The sequence below is a fragment of the Myodes glareolus genome, chromosome 1 (genome assembly GCF_982192425.1).
Source record: "Myodes glareolus chromosome 1, mMyoGla1.1, whole genome shotgun sequence".
NCBI lineage: Eukaryota > Metazoa > Chordata > Mammalia > Rodentia > Cricetidae > Myodes > Myodes glareolus.
The window spans coordinates 29,685,635-29,708,788 of NC_142026.1; the positions used below are offsets into that span (position 1 = coordinate 29,685,635).

Consider the following 23,154-nt stretch of genomic DNA (forward strand, 5'->3'; position numbering starts at 1 on the left):
GAGGCAGAGGCAGGTAGACTCCGAGTTCAAGGCCAGCCCGATCTTATGAGAGGTCTAGACTGGTCAGAGTGATATAGTGAGACCTGTCTCCAAATAATAATAATAATAAAAAAGTTTTGACTCAAGCATCTGAGCTAGAAGGAGTATGAATTGTAAGCCAGCCCAAGGTACGTAAACATGACCCTATCTCAAATAATACAAATAACTATAAGGTTTTTCACTTGGAAATGAAAAGATCCATGAGTTTTAAGTTAAAACTAAATAAACAAAGGAGAGCTTATAGGGGACAGGGAGTGAAATAAAATGGAGCAGAGTGACAGATGTGTGAAAATCCATCAAATCCATCACCATGGTAACTACTTCACTGACTCATGGACTGTCACTGCTGCAGTCCAGGAACTTGACTTGCTCAGTGTAGGGAGTCCCAAGTACGCCGTTGGTTGTGTGTGCTGGGGGCTGAGGAGCAGCAACTAGAAACAGAAAGGGGAAAGACAGGTTTACCTCAAGGGAGGGCAGCAGATCGGGCAGTGGCTGATGGGCAGAGTGCTGAGAAATAAGGCAGGTGTTATCCAGGAGGGATTGAAAGCCTCCGGACTGGGGGACAGATACCGACACCCCGGGTATCACAATAAGCCTTCTGTTGCTACTGTTTTATTTCTAGAGTGAAACCCATTATATAGATGAGATAGTGTCCATAGCTTTCCAGATTTTCATTCCCTGAGGGTTTGGGGGAGTAGAGATTCGCAAATCCATACTCAAAGTGAGGGAAACACGGCAGTGACACGGGTGCTCTGCCTTACAGGTCGGAGTCTAATAAGGAAGAAGAGCCACTCGTAAGGGTGGATGGTAACTGTCCTGGTCCTGGTGCCTGGGAGGACTTCCTTGAGGACATGACATCTGGCCAAACTTTGAAGGACCCAGGTAGAGGGCTCACACGTGTCTACATGCAAGAGTGACAGGACCTTCCCCCAGCAGGGGAATTGATGGTCGGGGCTAAGATAGTCTGTACTAGATGTGGAGAAGGGCCTGGAAAGTAAAGATGGATGCCCATCAGATGTGGGCTCGTTACTGCCCAGAGGAGCCGGGGTGGTGTGTGAACCCACATGGACATGTACAGATGGAGGAAGACAAAGGCCCCAATAGGACTCTTGATTGATGTGGAGTGAAGAAGGGGGACATGTGCAACTCAGCCCCTGGGTTGACCTTCCTCCTTGACCTTTTCCTTCACATAATGCCTTGATGCCTGCTGAGTTTAATCGTGTCTGTCACTCGAACATCCCGCTTCCTGATGATGTTGAGGAGTAAAGGGATAAGCTGTCTATTTCCAGAACCCAAAGAGGTTTAGGATTAAAAAAAAATAGCTTTTAATTAGTTGTTCCTCCCACTGCGCCTTCCCAGGCCAGCTGGATGGCTCGCGCGTCTTTGGGATCCTCTAGAAGACTGGAGCTTCCAAGCTAATGCTGGGGACTGCTGAAATAGCCAATCTGCCACCTCACTAATCCACTCTCCTCCCCGCTCTTCAAATCTGATTTGGCTCTTAGGCACTGAGACCTCAGTGCTGGTCACCCCTGCAGAGCCCTACAAATTCCCCCACGTGGCAGCCAGGGGCCTCACCCTTGCCCTGTGGGGTCACCTGGAGGGACTTCATCAGTTGCCTCAGAGCAGAGGCTGACTGCTCACCATCCGGAAACGCAGGGACGCTCTCCTGACCTCCCTGGCCATCCCAGCTGGTGACAAGTCACAAGGTAAGTGAGAGCCAAACCCAAGCATCCTCAGAAACCTGAGGACCCAGGGAGCAGCAAGGACAGACATGCTTCTGCAAGGCAAAATGCTGGGGTTTGCTACCTCTAGCTTCCACAGACCTTTGCTTGGAAAAGAAACTTGGAGGGCATTGAATCCTAGACCATGAGATGGCCAGACTATCTGCCAGACAGAGCAGAGGGAACAAATATGTTCGAACTGTGGGGTTCTCATACGCCCCTGACAGCTGCATTTGGGGAGCAGTCCTGTTGGGGTGTGTTTCGGAGACATTTTCTATATGCTTACCACAAGTCACAGAAAAGCCAGGTGTGATGATCCACGCCTGTAATCCCAACACTAGGAAGGAGGATTGCCAGTTTGAGGCCAACCTGGCCCACATAATGAGACAAAAGGAGTAGGAGGGAGAAGAAGAAGAGAGAAGAAAGGGTCTAATCATGAGACAGAGTCTTACCTATGTAACCCTGGCTGCCCTGGAACTCGCTATGTAGATCAGGCTGGCCTCAGAGTCTCTGCAATTTAGCTCTGTCTCTTGAGTGCTGAGATGATAGATAGGTAGCATGACACCTAGCATGACAACGTTTCAGATGTAACCCAACAAGTACATGACACCAATATTTAATCCAAAAAAGCAAAGCTTCATTAGAATCTGGCTAGGGAGGCTTACTGGAATGTTTGAAGCTTACCAAGATAACTGGGCCAGGCGTGGTGGCACGTTCCTTTAATCCAAGTACTCCAGAGGCAGAGGGAGGTGGATCTCTATGATTTTGAGGCCAGCCTGATCTACAAAGTGAGTTTCAGGCCAACCCTGGGCTATGCAGTGAGACCCCATTTCAAGGGTGGCAGTACCGGAGCTGGAGAAATGGCTCAGAGGCTGTGAGTGCGTGCTGTTCTTCCAGAAGACGTGAGTTTGGCTCCGGCACCCAGTTCAGGAGGTTACAGCTCTAGCGCCAAGGGATCCGAGATTCTCTTCTGGTCTCTGCAGGCATCTGTACACATGTGGCACACATACACATAAATAAAAATGAAATAAATAAAAAATTTTAAATGCACACCACTGTGAAGTCCAACCAATCAGCTGATTTGATCAAGCTTGGATGCTGGAGCACATGCAGGGGTCACATCCAAGGGAGGAAGTCTCAGGAGTGGGCTTTACATCCAAAATGTTCTTAATTTTATGTTTGGGATCACTGTACTTTCCTAGCCCTCCAACCTGACATACATCCCAAGGGACAGACAACATGGCGGCCAGTGTGAAGACCAATAAGTCCCACGTCATCTTCAAGAAGGTCTCTCGGGACAAGTCGGTAAGTGCCACCAAGGAGAGTGGAGATTGTTGTGAGAGTGGTAGGAAGCAGACATTTGTCAGGTACAACCATGATCAACATCCAACTACCATGATCAGCATCCAACTACCTTGAGGCCTAGGGATCCTTTATGTCCATAGGCTGGGTGATCAGTGAGAGATGACCAAGGGACACCAATAGGTCCTGCAACCCACCATCTCTGGGTCCCATTGTCCCAACCCACCTGGGGACAAATGATACACTGTGGAAGACAGAGTATAAGACACGATTTAATGTCAAAAATCATTTGGGTTGCTTGCAGAAATAAAAATGTGTACTTGCAAGGCTGGAAGAAGCAGAGGGCTAGCCAGGATGCACAATTTTAGTCATTGGTGTACTTAGCAACCTCTGATTTAATCTCTCTATGCCCAAAGGCTGTAGTAAATACTGAGAAGGCTGAAAGGAGCACAGAACACTCCAGATCAGCAGTTCTCAAGCTTTGAATTGAGACCCCTTGGGGGGGTGTTGAACAATTCTTTCACAGGAGTCTCCTAAGACCCTTGGAAAACAGATATTTGCATTGCAATTCATTTCAGTAGCATAATTACAGTTATGAAGTAGCAACGAAAATAATTTGTGGTTGGGGGTCACCACAAAATGAGGAACTCTGTTAAAGGGCCGTAGCGTTAGGAAGGATGAGAACCACTGTTCTAGGTTCTCGCCTCAAGGCATCTGCGGTCTTCTGGTTGAGCAGTGGGCAGCAGGCAAGCAGCTCCCTGCTCTCCTACGGAATAGGTGAGGAGACTGGCTGCCAGGAGTGTGGATGGTGTCCCCACCACTCAGCTCCACCACCTCCTTCCTCAGCGCGGGGTTGCCCGTTTATCTGTGCAGGGCTTACCCAGTGGGATTTCAGGCCCCTCTGGATTTCCTGCTTCTTTGCCTCGTCTCTGAATAAGAAGACAAGGCCTTTCGACACACAACTAAAAATAGAAAGCTGACCGTGTCCATAGGCATAACCTTCCACGAATGTACGAGTTTACTTGGTTGCTTACAGGCTGCACTCGATAGGAAGGACAGAACGGAGTGAAAAGAGTTCCTACCATCCACATGGGTGGAAATCATTCTTTGGAGCTGATATAGGGCTAGAAGACAGCAGTTGAAATGAACCATCTTCACCCACAGCTGAGAAAGAAAGAAGTCACAGAGCAGCCAAGGAGCCAAGTGACTTCTCAATTGAAGACTAACTAATGGAAAGGGCTGAAGCTCCAGAGTGAAGCCCCAGGGTGGAGTGCTTGCTTTGCATGTGTGCAGCCCCGGGGTAGAGTGCTTGCCTTGACTGTGTGCAGCCCAGGGTGGAGTTCTTGCCTTGCTTTGCATGTGTGCATCCCAGGGTGAAGTGCTTGCTTTGCCTGTGTGCACCCCAGGGTGAAGTACTTGTCTTGCCTGTGTGCAGCCCCAGGGTGGAGTGCTTGCCTTGCCTGTGTGCACCCCAGGGTGGAGTGCTTGCCTTGCATGTGTGCATCCCAGGGTAGAGTGCTTGCCTTATGTGTGTGCATCCCAGGGTGGAGTGCTTGCCTTGTGTGTGTGCATCCCAGGGTGGAGTGCTTGCCTTGTGTGTGTGCATCCCAGGGTGGAGTGCTTGCCTTATGTGTGTGCATCCCAGGGTGGAGTGCTTGCCTTGTGTGTGTGCATCCCAGGGTGGAGTGCTTGCCTTGCCTGTGTGTGGCCCCAGGTTTGATGCTCAACACTGAATAAGAGGAAGAAAGAAACTGGGGAGGCTTTGGGATTGTTGGCTTCTAAGTGAATGCCTTCGTTCTTCCCATAGGTGACGATCTACCTGGGGAAGAGAGACTATGTCGACCACATCAGCCAAGTCGAGCCTGTAGGTGAGTTGAATTTGAAGGAAAATTTAATGCTAGTTTTCCTTTAAGTCATCAGACAATGACTAGTTTTTTATTAGGAAAAAAAAACCAAAACAACAAAAAGGGCGTTTCCAACTAGGGATGGTGGTGCAATGGCAGCACACGCCTCTAATCCCAGCACTTAGGAGGAAGAGGCAGGTAGATCTCTGTGAAGTCAGCCTGGTCTACACAATGAGTTTCTGGATAGTTGGGGCTACATAGAGAGACCTTATATCAAACAAACAAACAAACAAACAAAGAGATGGGTCTCAGGCTGGAGAGATGACCCCAGTGGTTAAGAGCACTGGCTGCTCTTGCAGAGGACCTGGGTTCAGTTCCCAACACCTACATGGCAGCTCACAACCATCTGTTACTTCTCTCCACTCTCCTTGCCTCTGTGCACAGTACACATAGGTGATATATATATACATACAGGCAAACACCCGTATATATAAAATGAACCTTTCTAAAAAAAAAATAAATCTCACCAATAATCTAACCAAAGAGATACAAATTAAAATGTCATCAAGTGGCTGCTGGTTGGCCAGAAACTATTTTCTATTTTTATAGTTATGTATCTGTTTGGGGAGAGCATATGTGTGGAGGTCAGAGGGCTAATCTGTGTAGTCAGTTCTCTTGCACCTTTGTGTGATTCCACGGATTGAACTCAGGTTTCCAAGAGTGTGCAGCAAGCATCTTTACCCACTAAGTCATCTTGCTGGCCCCTCATATTAAAAAAAAAAATTAAAGGGCTTTTTTTTGTAGCTCAGCACCTGCCTAGTACAGGACTTTGGGCTCAATCTTTAGTACTAAAGGAAAAAAAAACCATATTTCTGTTTCCTGACTCTGCATGCAATGTGGCCAGCTCCCTCAAGCTCCTGTCTCCATATTTTCCCCATCATGATACACTGTACTCCCAAACCGATGCAAAGGAAACACAGAAAGACTCAAAGGAGTCTGTGAGCAAGAGAAGATGTCTGAAGTAAATGGGTTGGAGCCAGAGACAACAGTAATTGTCCTAATCTTAAAACTTTAAATGCTTGGGCCTGAGGGAAGAGGTCCACGAAAACCACTGTCATGATGCCATCCATAATTCTGGGGGCATATGTGGCTAGACCAGTCATTTCTTATATCTCCAGAGCCACCTAGACTCTAGGAAACACCTAGGAATCCAACTATGTATAGAAAAAGAAACTGTTCCTATATATGGTTTTCCTTACATAAAACCAATATATTTCAACTTTTCCTTTTTGTTTGTTTGTTTGTTTGATCAAAAGAACAGGCAGTGGCAATGCCAATAACGATGAGAATACCAAGGATCTGGCACATGTAGGCTGCTAGTGGGATTGCATAGAGCTGCAGCCACCAGGAAAGCAGTTGGCAGTTTCTTTAAGAACTAAATGTACGCTTACTATAAGACCCAATAATAGCACTCCTGGGTATTTATTGAGAAGTGAAAACTGTGTCTACAAAACCTTGCTTAGACATGGTTGTCCACAGCAGCTGCAAAACAAAAAGAACGAAAGTCTTTCTTCAGTAGATGAGAAAGGTTAAACAAACTGTGGTATATCCCTACCATGGATATATGGTATCTGTCTGTCTGTCTGTCTGTCTATATCTATCTATCTATCTATCTATCTATCTATCTATCTATCTATCTATCTATCTATCTATCTATATCTACACACACACACACACACACACACATACACCCATACCATGGACTACTATTCAATCATAAAAAAAGTAAGTAGCTGGTTGTTGTGGCATACATCTGTAATCCCAGCACCTGGGAAGCTGAAGGAGGAGGATTGAGAATCTGAGGTCAGCCTGGACTGTATAGGAGAGACCTTTTCTCATAAAAAGAAAAGAAAAGAAGAAGAAATGTAAGATGTGTGAGCTATTGATACCTGCAACAACTTATAGATCTCTAAAGCCTTATGCTGGGTGACGAGAGCCATCTCAAAGGGCTATGGACTTCATGGTTTCACTTATACAACATTTTCAAGATGACAAAGTTCTGCAGCTAGTGCTTGCCACTTCCACCGAGGGCGGTGGAAGCAGGGATGTGTAACATGAGGGCCGGCTTGCTTGGGGTATCTGTCCCTCCCAGTACCCCACAGCTGGCAAGCAACAAAGAAAATCACACACAAAACTCCATAAGGTTATAAACTGAGCCCATTAGCTCAGTCTTCTTATTAACTAATTCTTACATCTTACGGTAACCCATAATTCTTGTCTATGTTAGTTATATGGCTTGGTACCTTTTCTAGTAGGGCAGCTTACATCTTTCCTCTCCGGTGGTCTGGGCAGGAATGGTGGAAGAGCTTCCTTCTTCCCAGAAGAAATACTCCTGTTCTCATCGCCCCACCTCTACTTCCTGTCTGGTTGACCTGCCTATACTTCCTACCTGGCCAATCAGCATTTTATTAAAATACATGATTGACAGAATACAGACAATTCTCCCGCACCAGGGATGGGTGGCATGAGAGAGCCCAAAGGATGAGAGCCTTACGATGCCAGGACAATTCTAAATGTACATTGTGGTGGTTGTCACCCAGGTCACTTACGATAAAGTAGCACAGAACCATATACAACCATTGTGTGCTTGTCCATGTCCCAGTTTGACACGGTATATAAGCCGTAAGCACAGGAGGCATCCCGGAGCCCCCTGTACTGGCTTTGCAACTTCCTCTGGCTTGATAAGCATTTCACTGTCTATCACACGTTGAAAGAAGTATGGAGAAAATTGGCAGTTTTAAGCACTGAGGATAAACACGCCCTCAGTGGGTAAGGATACTTGCTGCCGAGACTCACAGTCTGAATTTGATCCCCAGAACCACATTTTAAAAATTACTATTCTTATTCTTGTATGTGTAAGTGTGAGGGCCTGCCTGTATGTATGTGCGCCATACACATGCAGGAGCCCTTGGAGGATAGAAGAGGTGTTGGCTCCTCCAAAACTGGAGCTATAGACAGTTGTGTGCTGCCGTATGGGTGCTGGGGACCAAACCCGGGTCCTGTGCAAGAGCAGCAAGTGCTCGTAACCGCTGAACCATCTTTCCAACCCCTAATAAAAAATTACTGTTTTTTTTTTAAATAATAGAAAGCAAGTCAGTTTGGAGGATCAGGCCTGGAGCCAGGAGGATTACTTGTTTATGGTCCTCCTTAGCTACCTACATAGCAAAGCCAAGGCTAGCCTGAGCTACATGAGACCCTGCCTCACCCTCCCACCTCCAAAACAAAAACAGAAGACAGCATATTGTATACAGTTTTTAAAGCCAGATGCCTGATTTTCTTGATCTCACTCTCAATTTTCTCTCTTTTGGTCTAGATGGTGTTGTGTTGGTGGATCCCGAGCTGGTGAAGGGGAAGAAAGGTGAGCTGAGCCCCTTGCTTCTCCTCCTTGCCCATTCTTCTGTTAGTAAAGGTTGTCGCTGTGGGTAGTAGGCTTTCATGTGGGAAGCCGTGCCTACTGAGAGGCAGGGGAATAAAACCCAGAGTTTATTTTTCTTTGTCCTTGCGAAGTTCTGTGCCTCGGTATGACAGTGCCCTTGAGATATCTGGCACTTATGATGTGTGCGGCAATTTGTTCCTAATGACAGTTGCAAAAACTGAATTAGAACAGATTCGAGCTAGGCTGATGATAATGTCGCTGACTCAGTTCCATTCTAAATATGCCTTTGGAGTGGTTGCCGCTGGCAACCACAAGGCATTGTTCTAAACCTTGGATGTACCCACTAGACTATGTCAGGTGTGGGCTGGCAACAGTGCAGAGCAGGAGAGGGGAGCGAAGCGGGAAGGGCAGGAAACGGTTCTCCTCTGTCTCCTCACTTGCCTGGGTGCTCCGCAGCTCTCTGGTTTGAACCCAGGCGGTCCCTGCTCTTTACCACACAGGGATGTAGTTATCAGGGAAAACCACAGCTTAGTGGGTGCAAGCAGAAATCCAGGCCTGCTGTGGACACCTCTCTCACGTGCTCACCTCAAAGGAAGGATGCACAGCTGGTTAGTGGTTCGTCTGAGTCAGTGGCCAAGGGGCAGCTGGCCTTAGAATTGACCCAGAAAGAATTCACAGGCCAAGATAGAGAACTCCAGGTACCACTTTTGATAAGCCTTGCTATGGAGAACGGTGCACTTCCTTTCTTCAAACAACAACTTCCGGTGAACTTTCACACACTGGGCACAGGCTGTCTTTAGTCAGACAGAATTTTGGGAAACAGTGATTTAGAGAATGCTTCATATGCTTCCGAGCAATGTACAGAGACTGTAAATGCAGCTTCTCAGGGTTGATTCTGTCTCCTTGCTTGACCCGGACCTTTGGTTGTTCCCTCAGCCTCCATATGGCTCAGGCACATGTCTGTTTTGCTTTTGCAATTTCTCTGTCTGTCTCTCCAGACATCCTGCCTTCTCTAACCCAAACAAGCAAGTTAGCATCATTTCAGACATCCAACTCCAGATACCCAAGCTGGTAGCCCAGGCAGAGGGAAGGTGGGAGATCAGACAGGTGGACTGCACATTTATTCCATTTGTCGTTATGCAGTGTGTGGATGTCTGTGTGTCTCTGTGTATGTCTGTCTGTATGTGGTGGGCGCACAAGCACTAAGGTGCACCCGTGGAAATCAGAGGACAACTTGGGGAGAGCTGATTCCCTCTTGCCACTGTGTGGGGTCCCGGAGATTGACATGGGCTGTCAGGCTGTGCAGCAGACACCTTTACTCCATTAGCCCATCTTGCCAGCCCTGTCCCCAGATTTCTACCAGCCTAGCAAAATAACGTGGTTGCCAGGGAGATGCCTTGCAATCCTGTGACGGTCCTGTCTAGGATAATGAACGCTAACCCTAGGAACATGCTGCTTCTCCCAAAATGTGTCAGCCAGCTGCCTAGTATTATTCTCCCAGCCCCAGCTCCTTCCAGGCAGCAAAGCCTGGAACCCTGCGGCAGACAGTGGTCGCTCTGTTGTGGGCACAGCCCAGTGGAAGTGGCTGAGGTAGTCCGGCTTGTGCAACGGACCAGGTCTAACCTGTGTGTATCTTCTTCCCAGTGTATGTCACTCTGACTTGCGCCTTCCGCTATGGCCAGGAGGACATTGACGTGATTGGCCTGACCTTCCGCAGGGACCTGTACTTTTCTCGGGTCCAGGTATACCCTCCTGTTGGGGCCATGAGTGCCCCTACCCAACTCCAGGAGAGCCTGCTCAAGAAACTGGGAGATAACACCTACCCGTTTCTGCTCACGGTGAGCTTTCTTTACCCTGCCTGCTGGCCTGCCTCCTTCATCCCCAGTACCTCACAATGGGAATGGGGCAAAGGGAAGGGGCCAGAGGGAGGACTTCACATCTGTGGGTCTGTAAATTGCACCCTTGAAAGAAATTCTAGATTGCATGCTCTGTGATTGTCTGTTTTTAAGTCTTTGAAAATAGCCTCCCTGCCTCTGAAGGCACCATTTCAACCTGCCCTTTGGATATTTTCCTTCATCTGACCGCCTAATTAGATGAGTATGTGTTCTGTCTTCTCTCATTCAGCTATAAAAAGAAACTGGTAGCCGTGACCCCCAGCTGGCCCTAGGGAGTTCTAAGCAAGCAAGAGTTCCCTATGGGACCGGAGGTCTTGATAGAGCGAGTGCCATCATTTACCCTTTTGTCCCCAGCTCTGCTCCCCCACATGGTGCTGGGAATTGAATCAGGGCCTTACTCTGTCCCCTCCCCTCTCCTGAGACCCATGTACCACCCAGGGAAACCCAAGTCCTTAGCCAGAGCTGGGGATGGGGAAGCTTCTGTGGCCTTTCTGTTTGCATGGTTACTATCTTAACCATTGAACCATCCCTCCAGCCCCTGCACAGTTACTATCTTAGTGACACACACTCCTCCAAAGTGCTGGGGTTCAGCCTTAGAAGCCATGAAGCACTGTCCAAGTCAGGACATGAGTGAACCCCAAAAACATGATGCCATGTAAGAGAGACCAAACACAAAAGGAAAAAACGGTATCATATAGTCCCACTTCCTTGAAGCAATGGGCATAGCCCTTTAATTTAGACAGAAAGCAGCAGACCAGGTCTACTGGCGTGCTGGGGAGGAGGATAGGGATTTGGGGCTCCATGGAGCGAGCTTCTGTTTGGGTTGATGGAAGAGGCTCTGGGGACCAATGGTGGTGACTGTTGTGGCGCAGGGTGAAACACACATTGAAATTAGCTAAAGTGGTAAAATGTTATAATAGCCTGTTACCGCAGCTGTAATATAAAATTATTTTTAAAAAGATTGTTTAGCCAGGCAGGGTGAATCACGCCTTTAATCCAAGCATTTGGGAAGTAGAGGCAGGCAGGTCTCTGAGTCTGAGGTCAGCGTACTCTACAGAGCATGTCCCAGGACTGCCAGGAGTATACAGAGAAACCCTGTCTTGAAAGCAACCAAAAAAAAAAAAAAAAAAAAAAAAAAAAAAAGAAAGAAAGAAAGAAAGAGAAAAAAGAAAGAAAGGAAGAAAATCAAAACAAATAAACAAAATTATTTAGTCCTTGGTGCTTCTATGCACCTATACTGAGAACCTGATGTGGCATAATTTTTTTGGTGATATGTCAATGCATATCAAAAACTATAAGAGGTATCTTAGTACATGCCTTTAATCCCAGCATTCAGGAAGCAGAGGCAGGAGGATCTCTGTGAGTTCAAGGCCAACCTGGTCTACATAATGGGTTCCAGGTCAACCAGAGCTACATAGAGAGACCCTGTCTCAAAAATACAAAAAACTCAGGCCAGATATAGTGACACATATCTTTAATATTGGCACTTGGAAGGCAGAGACAGGTGGATTGCTGAGTTTGAGGCCAGCCTGGGCTACACAGTGAGTTCTACATAGGATATCCAGGGTACACAGAGAAACCCTAACTCAACCCCAACCCCAAAATACAAACAAACAAACAAACAAACAAACAAAACTTTAGCATTGTGATTTCTTTTATTTTTTTGAGACAGGTTCTCCCGGCTGTCCTGGAGCTTACTGTGTAGAACCAGCTGCCCTCAGACTCAGATCCTCCTGCCTCTGCCTCCCAAATGCTGGGATTAAAAGCAGGAGATGACACGCCCAGCCATAAATGAGACGAGCTCTTTAGGTGCCGGAGGCGTAGCTTGGTGCTGGAGCACTGTTCTAGCATGCACTAATTTGATTTTTGAATTTGGTCCCCTGCACAGAAAAAAAAAGAAAAGAAAAGCAACAGCCAAGGGCTGGGAAGATGTCTCAGAGGTTAGCTGTTTTTGCAAAGGACCAGGGGTCGGTGTTCAGCATCAGAATGGCAACTTCAACCGGCCTATAACTCCAGTTTCAGAGGTTCCATTACTTTCTTTTGGCCTCCATGAACATCAGGCACACATGCAGTATACTTATATATGTGCAGGCAAAGCACTCATACATATGACATTAAAAAATTAATAAGTCTTAGCCGGGCAGTGGTGGTGCATCCCTTTAACCCCAGAACTCAGGAGGCAGAGGCAGGTGGATCTCTGTGAGTTCGAGACCAGCCTGGTCTACAAGAGCTAGTTCCAGGACAGACTCCAAAGCTACAAAGAAACCCTGTCTTGAAAAATCAAAAAAAAAAAAAGTCTTTTAAAAATGCGGTCTTTCAGCCACGAATAATGCCATACAATGTGACTCTCAACAATATGGAAGCAGAGGCAGGAGGATTGAAAATTCAAGGCCAGCATAGACTAAATAGAGAAAGACTCTGTGTCCCCCCCCCCAACAAAAAAGATATGATTCTAATCTGATAGTTCCCTTTCTAGCAATGTGACACATAGCATTAATTGGCTAAAACTAGACTAAAGGGTTTAAAAGTGTATATTTATTGGTGTAATGTTTTGTTTGTTTATTTTGGTTTTTCAAGACCTGGTTTCTCTGTGTAACAGCTCTGACTGTCCTAGAACTCACTTTGTAGACCAGGCTGGCCTTGAACTCACAGAGATCCGCCTGCCTCTGCCTCCTAAGTGCTGGAATTACAGGTGTGTGCTACCACTGCCCTACTTGTGGTATTGTTTATAATGACAAAAAAATTACACACCATGTAAGTGTCCAACAAGGCTACATGGAGTGTGTGCTGTAGAAGCTCTAAGCACTGTGGAGAGAAATTGTAGCTCATGATATGTAAAAATGGTTGGAAAGATTTCTGAATGGGACAAGGGCTAGTGAAGTGAGCGAACCAGATAATGGGACACATTTGGTCCCAGTGGGCATGCGTCCTGTGTACAACCTCATTTGTGTGTCTCCATGCATGCTGGAGATTTCTGGAACTGAATCAGTGTCCTGGGTGTTAGGAGAGCAGGAGTCACTCCTGGAGGTCCGGTCTGTCTTCTTGTGTCACTTGCATGATGGTTTTACACTGCATATGGAATAACCCCTCTGAGTGAAGTGGTCTGTATTTGTGTCTCTCCAGTTTCCTGACTACCTGCCCTGTTCAGTGATGTTGCAGCCAGCTCCACAAGACGTAGGGAAGGTGAGTTAAAGAAGAAACACCACAGGCTCATCCTCCTTCAATAGGCTTTTGAGTGTTTGTTTTTGAGGTGGGGTCTTATGTCGCCGAGACTGCCCCCCCCCTTCCGGCCTTCCAATGTTCCAATTGCTGGGATGATAGGCGTGAGTCACCAGGCCAGGCTTTCAATAGACCTTTCAACTAGCTTTTTATCATGGAAAATTTCAAATACACACAAAGATAAAGGACCCAGCGCAAAGACTCTCTGCGACCCCAGAGCAATTGTCTCCAGCAATTATTAACCGCGATGGTTCTTATGAATAAGAGATTAGAACCTCCTGGGTCTCACATGTTAATGGAAAGCCACAGGCAACAACAGAAGCACACGACTGCAGGATATATCAGCTGGCCACAGGCCCTCTGGACAGCCTCAGGCTGGCGGGAGGGAGGGGCAACAGGTGACACTGCAAGTCCCCATCTTTACACTGAGAAAAGGGGAGCGCCAGACTCTGCAGGGAGAGAGGCCCTGTCACTTGTGGCGGAGGGAACCCGCTCGGGGATGAAGGGTGCGAGCTGAGGTCAGGGTGGGAAGCACAGGACGGCCCCGGTCTTGAGGACCTGGGTTTGAGCTACAGCGACGGGGGAGCCTGAACGGCAGGCTCTGAGTCAGGCGTACAAAGGGTCAAGAATGGATCTGAGGTTGGTTAAGCACGTGCTGTGAAGGCAGAGGGAGGGAAACAGTGTGACCAAGATGGACCAGGGACTCCAGGCACAAAGGCAGGAAATGATGAGAGAAGGGGACGGGTACTCGGTTGCCAGGGCTCCAAGACTGCCCAGATGGCAGGTCTGTATCTGAGTATGAAGGACAGTGGACAGTGATTGACAATGATAAGTGTGAGGACAGCGTTCCTCAGTGTGGCATCATCGCCCACTCGGGGTTCGTAGATCAGAAACGGAGTGAAAACACAAGCAGGTGGGACGGAACGGCGCAGAAGAGAACTGAACTAAGTGGAATGAGGTGGATGCTCTCGGAACTGGTCACGTGGCGCAAAGGTGAACGTCACGTGCTGACAGTGGCTTCACACCTATGTGTCTGTTTTATTGGTCACACTATACATATTACCTTTAAAACGTTTGAGTGCCGTTGTCCAGGGAAGTTGAAGACAGCTGAGATTAGGGCCAAGGTGGTCACTCAAGAAAAGGGAGACCAGGAACTAAGAAAATACAACCAAGCCTCGTCGGATCCATCCGTGCTCTTTCAAAGAGGCTCCAAATCCCGATCCTTAGGTGAGCTTTCTGGAGTTTTACAACCCTGTGTGAGCCAGAGCCCCTTCCATCCCCTCTATTCTTAGAGGGGAGAGGCTGTTAACTTGGTTGGGAGGCTTCTGGGCCGGGAACCTCCAGTATCCTCAAGCTGGGGACTTGGTTGCAGTTGGGAGGCTTGAGGGACACATAGGAGATTATTTTGTTTTGCTTTAGTTTGGTTTTTTGAGACAGGGTTTCTCTGTAGCTTTGGAGTCTGCTCTGGAACTAGCTCTTGTAGACCAGCTGGCCTCAAACTCACAGAGAGCCGCCTGCCTCTGCCTCCTGAGAGCTGGGATTAAAGGCGTACACCACCACCGTCCAGCCACATAGGAGATTATTAGATACATACATATATAAAGATATAATACATAAATTATATCTGAATATAATGCACAAATTACATGTTATAATACTGTAAATATTATGTAGTTTATTTGATGTTATTATATTAATAAAATGATAATGAATATACTTTATACTATATAATGGTCACACAATATAATGCCTTAATACTGTCTAATAGTTAACAGTATATAATATATAGGCAGAAATTTGTAAGTATGTGATATATTATTATGTTATTATTCAGTTTTACACAGCTACAGAGTGAGTGCTTCAGCGCAGGGGATCCACAGAGCCCAGGGAAGCCTATAGATATGTGTGGCTTGTTCAGGGACCAGCATAGAGTGTGGTGGATGGTGGGATGGGTGGGTGACAGAGCAGGCTGCCTATACATTGCCTGGCTGATGGAAGTGACACTTGTTTCTTTACAACCTACAGTTAAGAGGTGTTGTGTGTCCCTTAGTCTCAGAACCTCTAGATCTGTGGCCCAGTGGTCACCATTGACCTGCAGCATTGAAACATAAGAGACATCTTGCTGCCTCTGATTTTCTCTCTGGCCAGAAACCAGAATGTGCTGGGCCTCCATAGGGAACTGAGGATTGGAAGTCACAGGCAAATGGCATTTACTCCATCCATGTAAGCTTAAAAGTTCTCTTTCATTTTGAAAATGAGGTTACCTTACCATCTTACCTCATTTTGAAGGGGAAAAAAAATCAACCATTGCAAGCCATTGCTATCTGGCCAGAATTAGCTTTGGGGTAGTCACTGAGATCAGAGTGCAACATGGCAGGACATTCATGGGTACTGTTCCCAGCGCCATGAACATCTGTATCTGTCTCCACTGCTGTGTGCAGCACCGTGCAGGGTCAGGGTGTACATTTGTCAGGGTCAGGACAAAGTAGAGGGAGGCAAGGCCCTACCGGGACCCGAGAAGAGCGTCTCAGGAGACATGGTGACAAGCTCTCAGCCCCCTGCTCACTCCTTGTGCTGGGCAGTTTTATGCCAACGTGACACAGCTAGAGTCATCCAAGAGGAGGGAGCCTCAGTTAAGAAAATGCCTCCAGGGCTGGAGAGATGGCTCATAGGTTAAGAGCACTGGCTGCTCTTTCGGAGGTCCTGAGTTCAATTCCCAGCACCCACATGGTGACTCACAACCATCTCTAATAAGGATCTGGTGTCCTCTTCTGGTCTGCAGGCAGACCACCATGTACATAATAAATAAATAAATCTTAAAAAAGAAAAGAAAAGAAAATGCCTCTGTAAAATCAGACTGTTGGCAAACTTGTAGAGCATTTTCTTAATTAGAGAGCTCAACCCACTGCAAATGGTGCCATCCCTGGGCTGGTGGTCCTGGGTTCTATAAGAAAGCAGGCTGAGCAAGCCGCAAGGAGCAGCGCCCTTCCACGGCCTCTGCATCAGCTCCCACCTCCAGGTCCCTGCACTGCTTGAGTTCCTGTCCTGACTTCCTTCAGTGACGAACAGTGATGTGGAAGTGTAAGCCAAGTAAACCTATCCTCCCCAACTTGCTTTTTTGGTCATGTTGCTTTATCACTGGAATTGTAACCCAACTAGGACACTCACCATCTGATGTCAATGTTGGGTTCACTTATGCATCCCCACTAGTCCTCATGGGACAACCCCAAGAAAGACACAGCTAAGGTGAAAAGCTAGGGCATTCCATCTGCCTGCAGGTGTGATCTTCTGTCCTAACTCCTGGGAAGAGAGGCGCTAACCACTCCCTGTCTCTTGTCTCCAACAGAGCTGTGGAGTCGACTTTGAGGTCAAAGCATTTGCCACAGACTCCGCAGACAGTGATGAGGACAAGATCCCCAAGAAGTAAGAGTCTTCTCGTGGGACTGGGAGGGGCTCGGTGGTATTGCGGTAAGGACAAGAAACAGCCCCACTTTATCCTGGTGTGACAGAACTCTCCCCACAGGCTTGCTGTGGCTGGTGACATGGAGCCTCCCCAGGTCAGGGCAGATAGAGACCGAACTATCTGCCATTTATAAAAGGCTCGGCGGCAATAACTAATAATACAGGGTGGGGAGAATAAAAGAGAATGACAGTGGGCTTAGCAGCCTCAGGGACCCATGGGTCCCCCAAACCTGCCAGGTCATTTCTTTTATTCTCTTCCTTTAGTTTCTTTATTTCCTCTTTTTTGTTTTTCTTTTCTTTTAAAATGATGTCACTCTGTGGCCAAGACTGGCTGAGAACTCACAAGAGTGCTCCATGTGCCTCAGCTTCCCAAACATTGGAATGCCGGGCATAAGATACCATGTCTATTTCTTTTTTCTTTCTTAAAACATTTTTTAAACTTACAATAAGATACGTACACCATGAAGTTCATGATTCTAACCACTTTTATGTGCATAACCCCACAACACTAAGTATATTCACAGTGTTTTTGCCACCGTCAGAATCTAACTCAAAACTTTTGTGTCATCCCAAACAGAATCTCTATCATCAATAAACATTCCTCCTACCAACCAGGTGCTCCATTTTCTTTTAATTTTTTTGAGAATTTCATACATACACGCAGTGAACGCTGGTGATATGCACATCCACTTCCTTGCCTCCCAGCGCCTCCCCTGCCTACCTTTGTGTCTCCTTCTGATTTGATAACTCACTTTCACTCCTAAGTCTCCCCCTATCCCATCCCTTTCCATAGTCTCCTCGTACTTGGCACCCACATCTCACAGTGCTGTGTGTTCTGTGCTGTGGATCTGACCCGTGACATTGTACATACTAGGCAAGCACTCTACACCCGAACTCTGTGCTTTGGATGCTTATGACAGTGACAGTGTGCCAGTTACACGGTGCTCTAAAGCCTGGTCACATATGGCACCTGAAACCATGATACATGCTCTCCTGAAAAGAGGCTAGGCCGAGTCTGACAGGATGAAGGGGATCTTTGAGGGCATTGCAGGTTCAGCATTCAACTCCTGGAATCATGGAAGAGGGATGAGAACAGCACCCTGCCCATTCTCCCGTGTCCTCTTGAAGGCCAGTTTGAAGCTCTGGGAGTCTGAAGGGTACCAACCAGGAACCTTTTCTCCTTAGGAGCTCTGTGCGGCTACTGATCCGGAAAGTGCAGCATGCCCCTCCTGAGATGGGTCCCCAGCCCAGTTCTGAGGCTTCCTGGCAGTTCTTCATGTCTGACAAACCCCTGCACCTCTCAGTTTCCCTCAGCAAAGAGGTAATCCACGTCCCCATGGGCATTCAGGTCAGGGGTCGAGACCACATCTTTCTCACTGTGTGGGTGCATCACGAGTCACCTTCTTTCTGCCATAGCAGAACATAGATGTTTGCAAAGTGGCAGCTTTATTCCCATTACTTTGACGCTAGTCACCATGAGCCACCATGGCTAACCCTTGCACTTGTTGGCTATGCCTATAGACTGGGGGCTGTGCAGATTGGAAGCATACATTCCCTCCCAGCCACTCTGGCCATTTTCCACTCCTGTCTCTAAGGCAGCATTGCTCACTGCACTGCTTCAAATTGCTCACTTCCTTGGGAAATTCAGATCACATGGAAACCTCACAGGGCAGCCCTGTCAAGAGTGATGTCATCAGTGAGGAGGATCATGGTAGTAGAAGGTCAAGAGCTGCTGGCCAAGGCTCTTGTGATCCAGGGTCAGCAATACACAGGTTAGCCAGTACTGCATGTAGTGTGTACATATGTGTGGGTGTGCCCACTCAAGGCTGGATAGCACAGGGTGTTGCCAGATAAAGCTCCGTCAGCCAGCTTTCTCAGTGCCTCTTCTTCATTTCACACGTCCCATCCCCAAACAATGATGTCAAGGCAGACACCTCAAAGAGCTAGTCGCATCACATCCACAGTCAAGAACAGAGAGAAAAAATGCATGCATGCTCATTGGCTTTCTCCTGTTCAACTTGATTCCTCCACTCTTACTACAGTTCAGGACCCCCTGCCTAGAGAATGGTGCTGCCCACAGTGGGGCTGACTCTGCTCACATCAGTTAACAATCAAGATGGTTCCCCACAAACATGCCTACAGACCAACCCAATGTAGACAATCCTTCAACAAGACTCTCTTTCCAAGTGATGCTAGGTTGTGTTAAGTTGGCAATTAGAGCTAGCCATCCCACCTCTCAACCTCCTTGACCTTCTGCAGATGGGGCTGAACGTGTCCATACCCTTCTCTTGTGGAAATGTTGCTATCATTTTTAGCTTCTCTAATAGTGGGGGTGTTCAGCTTTATCCACTGGAAAGAGATTAAGAAAAGCTTGGTCTAGAGAGCCTTCCAACCCAAGATTCCACCCCACTGCACTCCGTTCTTCTATTCTGATGTCGTTCTCACTTTTCAGATCTATTTCCATGGGGAGCCCATCCCTGTGACTGTGACAGTGACCAACAACACAGAGAAGACTGTGAAGAAGATTAAAGTATTAGGTAGGACCTTCTACAGCTTTGCAACCTCATGCTATTTCCTAGGGGCCACTCTGATAAACCTCCTGCCTCACCCGCGTCCTTGGGTCTGCCTACTGTTGCTGTTATCATTGACAGTAGGACCCTAAGAAGAGAAGGACCTTGAAAGTCAGGCTGTGGACACAGCTCAGTTGGTAGAGCATTCAGGAAACCCTAGGTTCAATCTCTGTGCCCCATAAACCAGGTGGTGCTTGCCTAGAATTTCAGCACTTGGGAGGTAGGGACAGAAAGATCGGAAGTTCGAGGTTGTCCTTAGTTATATGTCTACATTGATGCCAGCCTGGGCGACATACCTAGATATGTCTATTTTGAGCCTCTACCTCAAAACAATAAGTCATTGCATTCACCATCATGGTCTCTTAGGCTGCCGTTTGTCTTGGTACTTTGTCTCCTACATATGGTCTTCCCATCTTCCCATGATCATGCCTTCCCAGAGAAACTCCTCTGAGCCAGTTCTCACTTGGGAAGTCCAGGGAGAATCTTCTCTTTTTGTTTTGATTTGTTTGTCTAATTCTTTATTTAGTGTGTGTGTGTGTGTGTGTGTGTGTGTGTGTGTGTATCTGTACCATGTGCATGCAGTGTCTGTGTAGTCCAGAAGAGGGCATCAGATCCCCTGGGACAGATGGTTGTTAGCTGCCTTGTGAGTTTTGGGAGTTGAACCTGGGTTCTCTAGAACAGTCAGTGCTCTTAATCACCAAGTCATTTCTCTAGCCCCCTTCTTTTTTTGACAAATGATAGTTTTGTTGATAAATATAGCAAGTGTATCGAGCAAGAAATTAGATTTGTAAACACTGGGCTTAATTTGTGGGCTCCTAGTATGTCACCCTGGAATCTCAGCTGATACCCACAGTAGCGACTCCTCGCCCACCTTCCTAGGCCTATAGGCACTGCGTAGAGGTCCCCATAGAAGTGCATAGTGAAGCATGATGTCCATCTGGAATGACCATCTAGTGAGCATCAACAGTGTTGTGTACTGTAATGGAGTGCCTCCCACTACAGCTCCTTTATATCATTTCCTCAACTCAGAGCTCATCCAAGTGCCAGTCTTAGAGCATCGTGGCACACCCCTGTAATCCCAGCACCCAGGAGATTCAGACAGAAGGATAATGAATTTGAGGTCAGTCTGGGTGACATCCCTAGATTTTGTCTCAAAACATTAAAAGTACAGAACAACAACAAAATGTGTAGGTCTTTTGTAGGCAAAACAAACAATGAAACACAATGGATTTATCTGGAAGAATAAATTCAGACGTCAACTTTCAACTAAAGCATTTGATGACCACGATATGGTAGATTTACCATGTCAGAGTCATTAGCCATCTCAGGTCACCCAGGACAAAGGATAGGGAATTTCAATGTTAAAATAGGCATTGTAGCTGGGCTTAGCTAGCAAGAGGATCAGGAGTTCTGGGACAGCCACAACTACATGCAGAGGCCATACATAAAGTCTCATTCTTTTTTAAAAAAAGCTAGAGGTATCGCTCAGTTTGTAGCATGCTTGCTGGGTATAGGCAAGGTAGTCCTGGGTTTAATCTTCAGTGTACACACACACACACACACACACAAATAGGGTTTGTCCTATGCTAACCATGGGCGGTTATACAGTCCAGTTATCTGCTGTGGTTTGTGTGCCCACAGAAAGCTCACATGTTTGAAACTTGGTCCTCATATTCATGCGTTAATGATATTTGCAGTTAAGACTGTAGGAAGTCACTAGGGTCAAATGAGGTTATAAGGAAGAACCTAGAATGACATTAGCGGCTTTGTCAGAAGAAAAGAGACTTAAATTGGCACACCTGCCCTGCCCCCACCATTTGAGGTCCCCTGCTATTATAATCAAACAGGAAGGCCCTTGTCAGATGCTAGCACCATTTAGGATTCCCAGGTTCCAGAGCCAGGGGCTAATTAAACCTTCATTGTTTATAAGTAGTCTTGTCTGTGGTATTCAGCTATAACAACAGAAAGTGGGCTGACATGCTCCTCTTTCCTTGAATGTCCCATCAAAGATGAAGTTCAGATTATGTGCGTGTGTATTAGAGACTATACATTTTATTGCTAATATGAATATTAATTTAGCCTTGTTTTATGTTAGTTTAGTTTTCTGTAGGACTGAATTATTCAGCATGTTGTATGTTGTGCCAATACCTTGGTCTATATGGTAGAGTTTATCTGTCCATTCAGGCTGCTGTAGCAAAAAATACTATAAATCAGGTGGCTCACATACATTGAGATGGAGGCCTCAAACTTGTAATCCTCTTGCCCCTGTCTCCCTAGTACTGGTATTTGCAGCTCTATGCCACTATATCCAGCTAATAACAAAGAGTTATTTCTGGTTGTTCTGGAGGCTGGGAAGTTCATGATCAAGGTGCTGTCAGACCGCATTCTCCAGCAAGCTCCTGGAACCTCCTCTATCAGGACACTCATCCTATTCATGAATGTACCATTCCCACGACCACATCATGTCCCCAAAGAACCCTCCTCTTAATAATGAATGCATCCTGGGGCTAGTGGGTGAGCTGGTAAAAGTGCTGTTTCCCAGCCTAATGACACGAGTTTGATCTCTGGAACCCACAGGGTAGAAGGAGAGAAATGACCTTCCCACATATTGTCCTCTGACCCCCCTAGACAAGTGCCTTGGCATGTAAATGACTCTCTCCAATTATGCAAATTTAAAAATGATGCTACTTTGGGGTTATGATTTCAATTTTGAAAGAACAGAGGCAAACTTTCAGAAACAGTAGCAAAACTGATACTGTATTATTGAATACTTGTATTTAAAATAATTTCTCAGCAAGGTGTGGTGCAACATGCTTGTAATGCTTGTACTTGGGAGCCTGAGGCAGTATTGGGAGCTTTAGGCCTGCATTCAGCACACAGTAAAACCTGTTTCAAAATAAAAATAGCTCTCAAAGTTTATTGAATATTAATAGCAAAACTAATGACCTTGAAAGAAGCTATTGAATTTTCTGAAACAAGTTGTTAATAGCTTTTTATAAGTTGGGTACGTGATGGGTACTTTAAATGGTTTCTTTCAGCTGGGTGGTGGTGGTGCATGCCTTTAATCCCAGGACTTAGGAGGCAGAGACAGGCTGATCTCTGTGAATTCAAGGCCAGCCTGTTCTACAGAGCAAGTTTCAAAGACAGTCAGAATGACACGGAGAAACCCTATCTTGAAAAATCAAAACAACAACAAACATTTTTTAAATTGACTTTGTTTTTCTTGTTGCAACAGGGTCTCGCATAGCTCAGGTTGCAGCAGAGACTGTCTCCGAACTCTGATCCTCAGCCTTGTCCTTCCAAGTCTCTCGGGCATGAGCCACCAGTCTCAGCTTCAGGGTTATTGTGTTGTTGGCAGGGCCTTTCTTATCTGTCCTACTGTGTAGACGAGGCTAGCCTCAAGCTTGCAGAGTCCCTCTTGCTTCTGCCTTCTGAATGCTGTGGTTTACAGGTACACACCATCACGTGTGTGCATGCATATATATGCAGGTAGAGACCAGAGGACAGTCTCAAGTCTGGGTCCTCAGCTATCACTCCTCCACACATACACTTTTTTGGGGACAAGACTTCTTACTGGCCTAGAGCTCACCAAGAAGGCTAGGCTAGCTGATCAGCAAGCCCTAGGGATTCATTCATCTGTGTCTGCCTCCCAAGTGCTGGGGTGTG

General features: G+C 46.7%; 1 protein-coding gene across 1 annotated transcript in view; it reads left to right on the forward strand.

Annotated features, from left to right (window-relative positions):
* The first annotated feature begins 2,999 nt into the window (after positions 1-2,999).
* Sag (S-antigen visual arrestin) overlaps positions 3,000-23,154 on the forward strand; it is a 34,921-nt gene continuing 14,766 nt past the window's right edge. Inside the window, exons 1-8 of the mRNA XM_087907326.1 lie at positions 3,000-3,065; positions 4,870-4,930; positions 8,280-8,324; positions 9,987-10,180; positions 13,361-13,420; positions 16,803-16,879; positions 18,104-18,239; positions 19,371-19,455. Of these exons, the coding sequence (XP_087763452.1) occupies positions 3,000-3,065; positions 4,870-4,930; positions 8,280-8,324; positions 9,987-10,180; positions 13,361-13,420; positions 16,803-16,879; positions 18,104-18,239; positions 19,371-19,455 (724 nt within the window). The remainder of the gene's footprint in view (positions 3,066-4,869; positions 4,931-8,279; positions 8,325-9,986; positions 10,181-13,360; positions 13,421-16,802; positions 16,880-18,103; positions 18,240-19,370; positions 19,456-23,154) is intronic.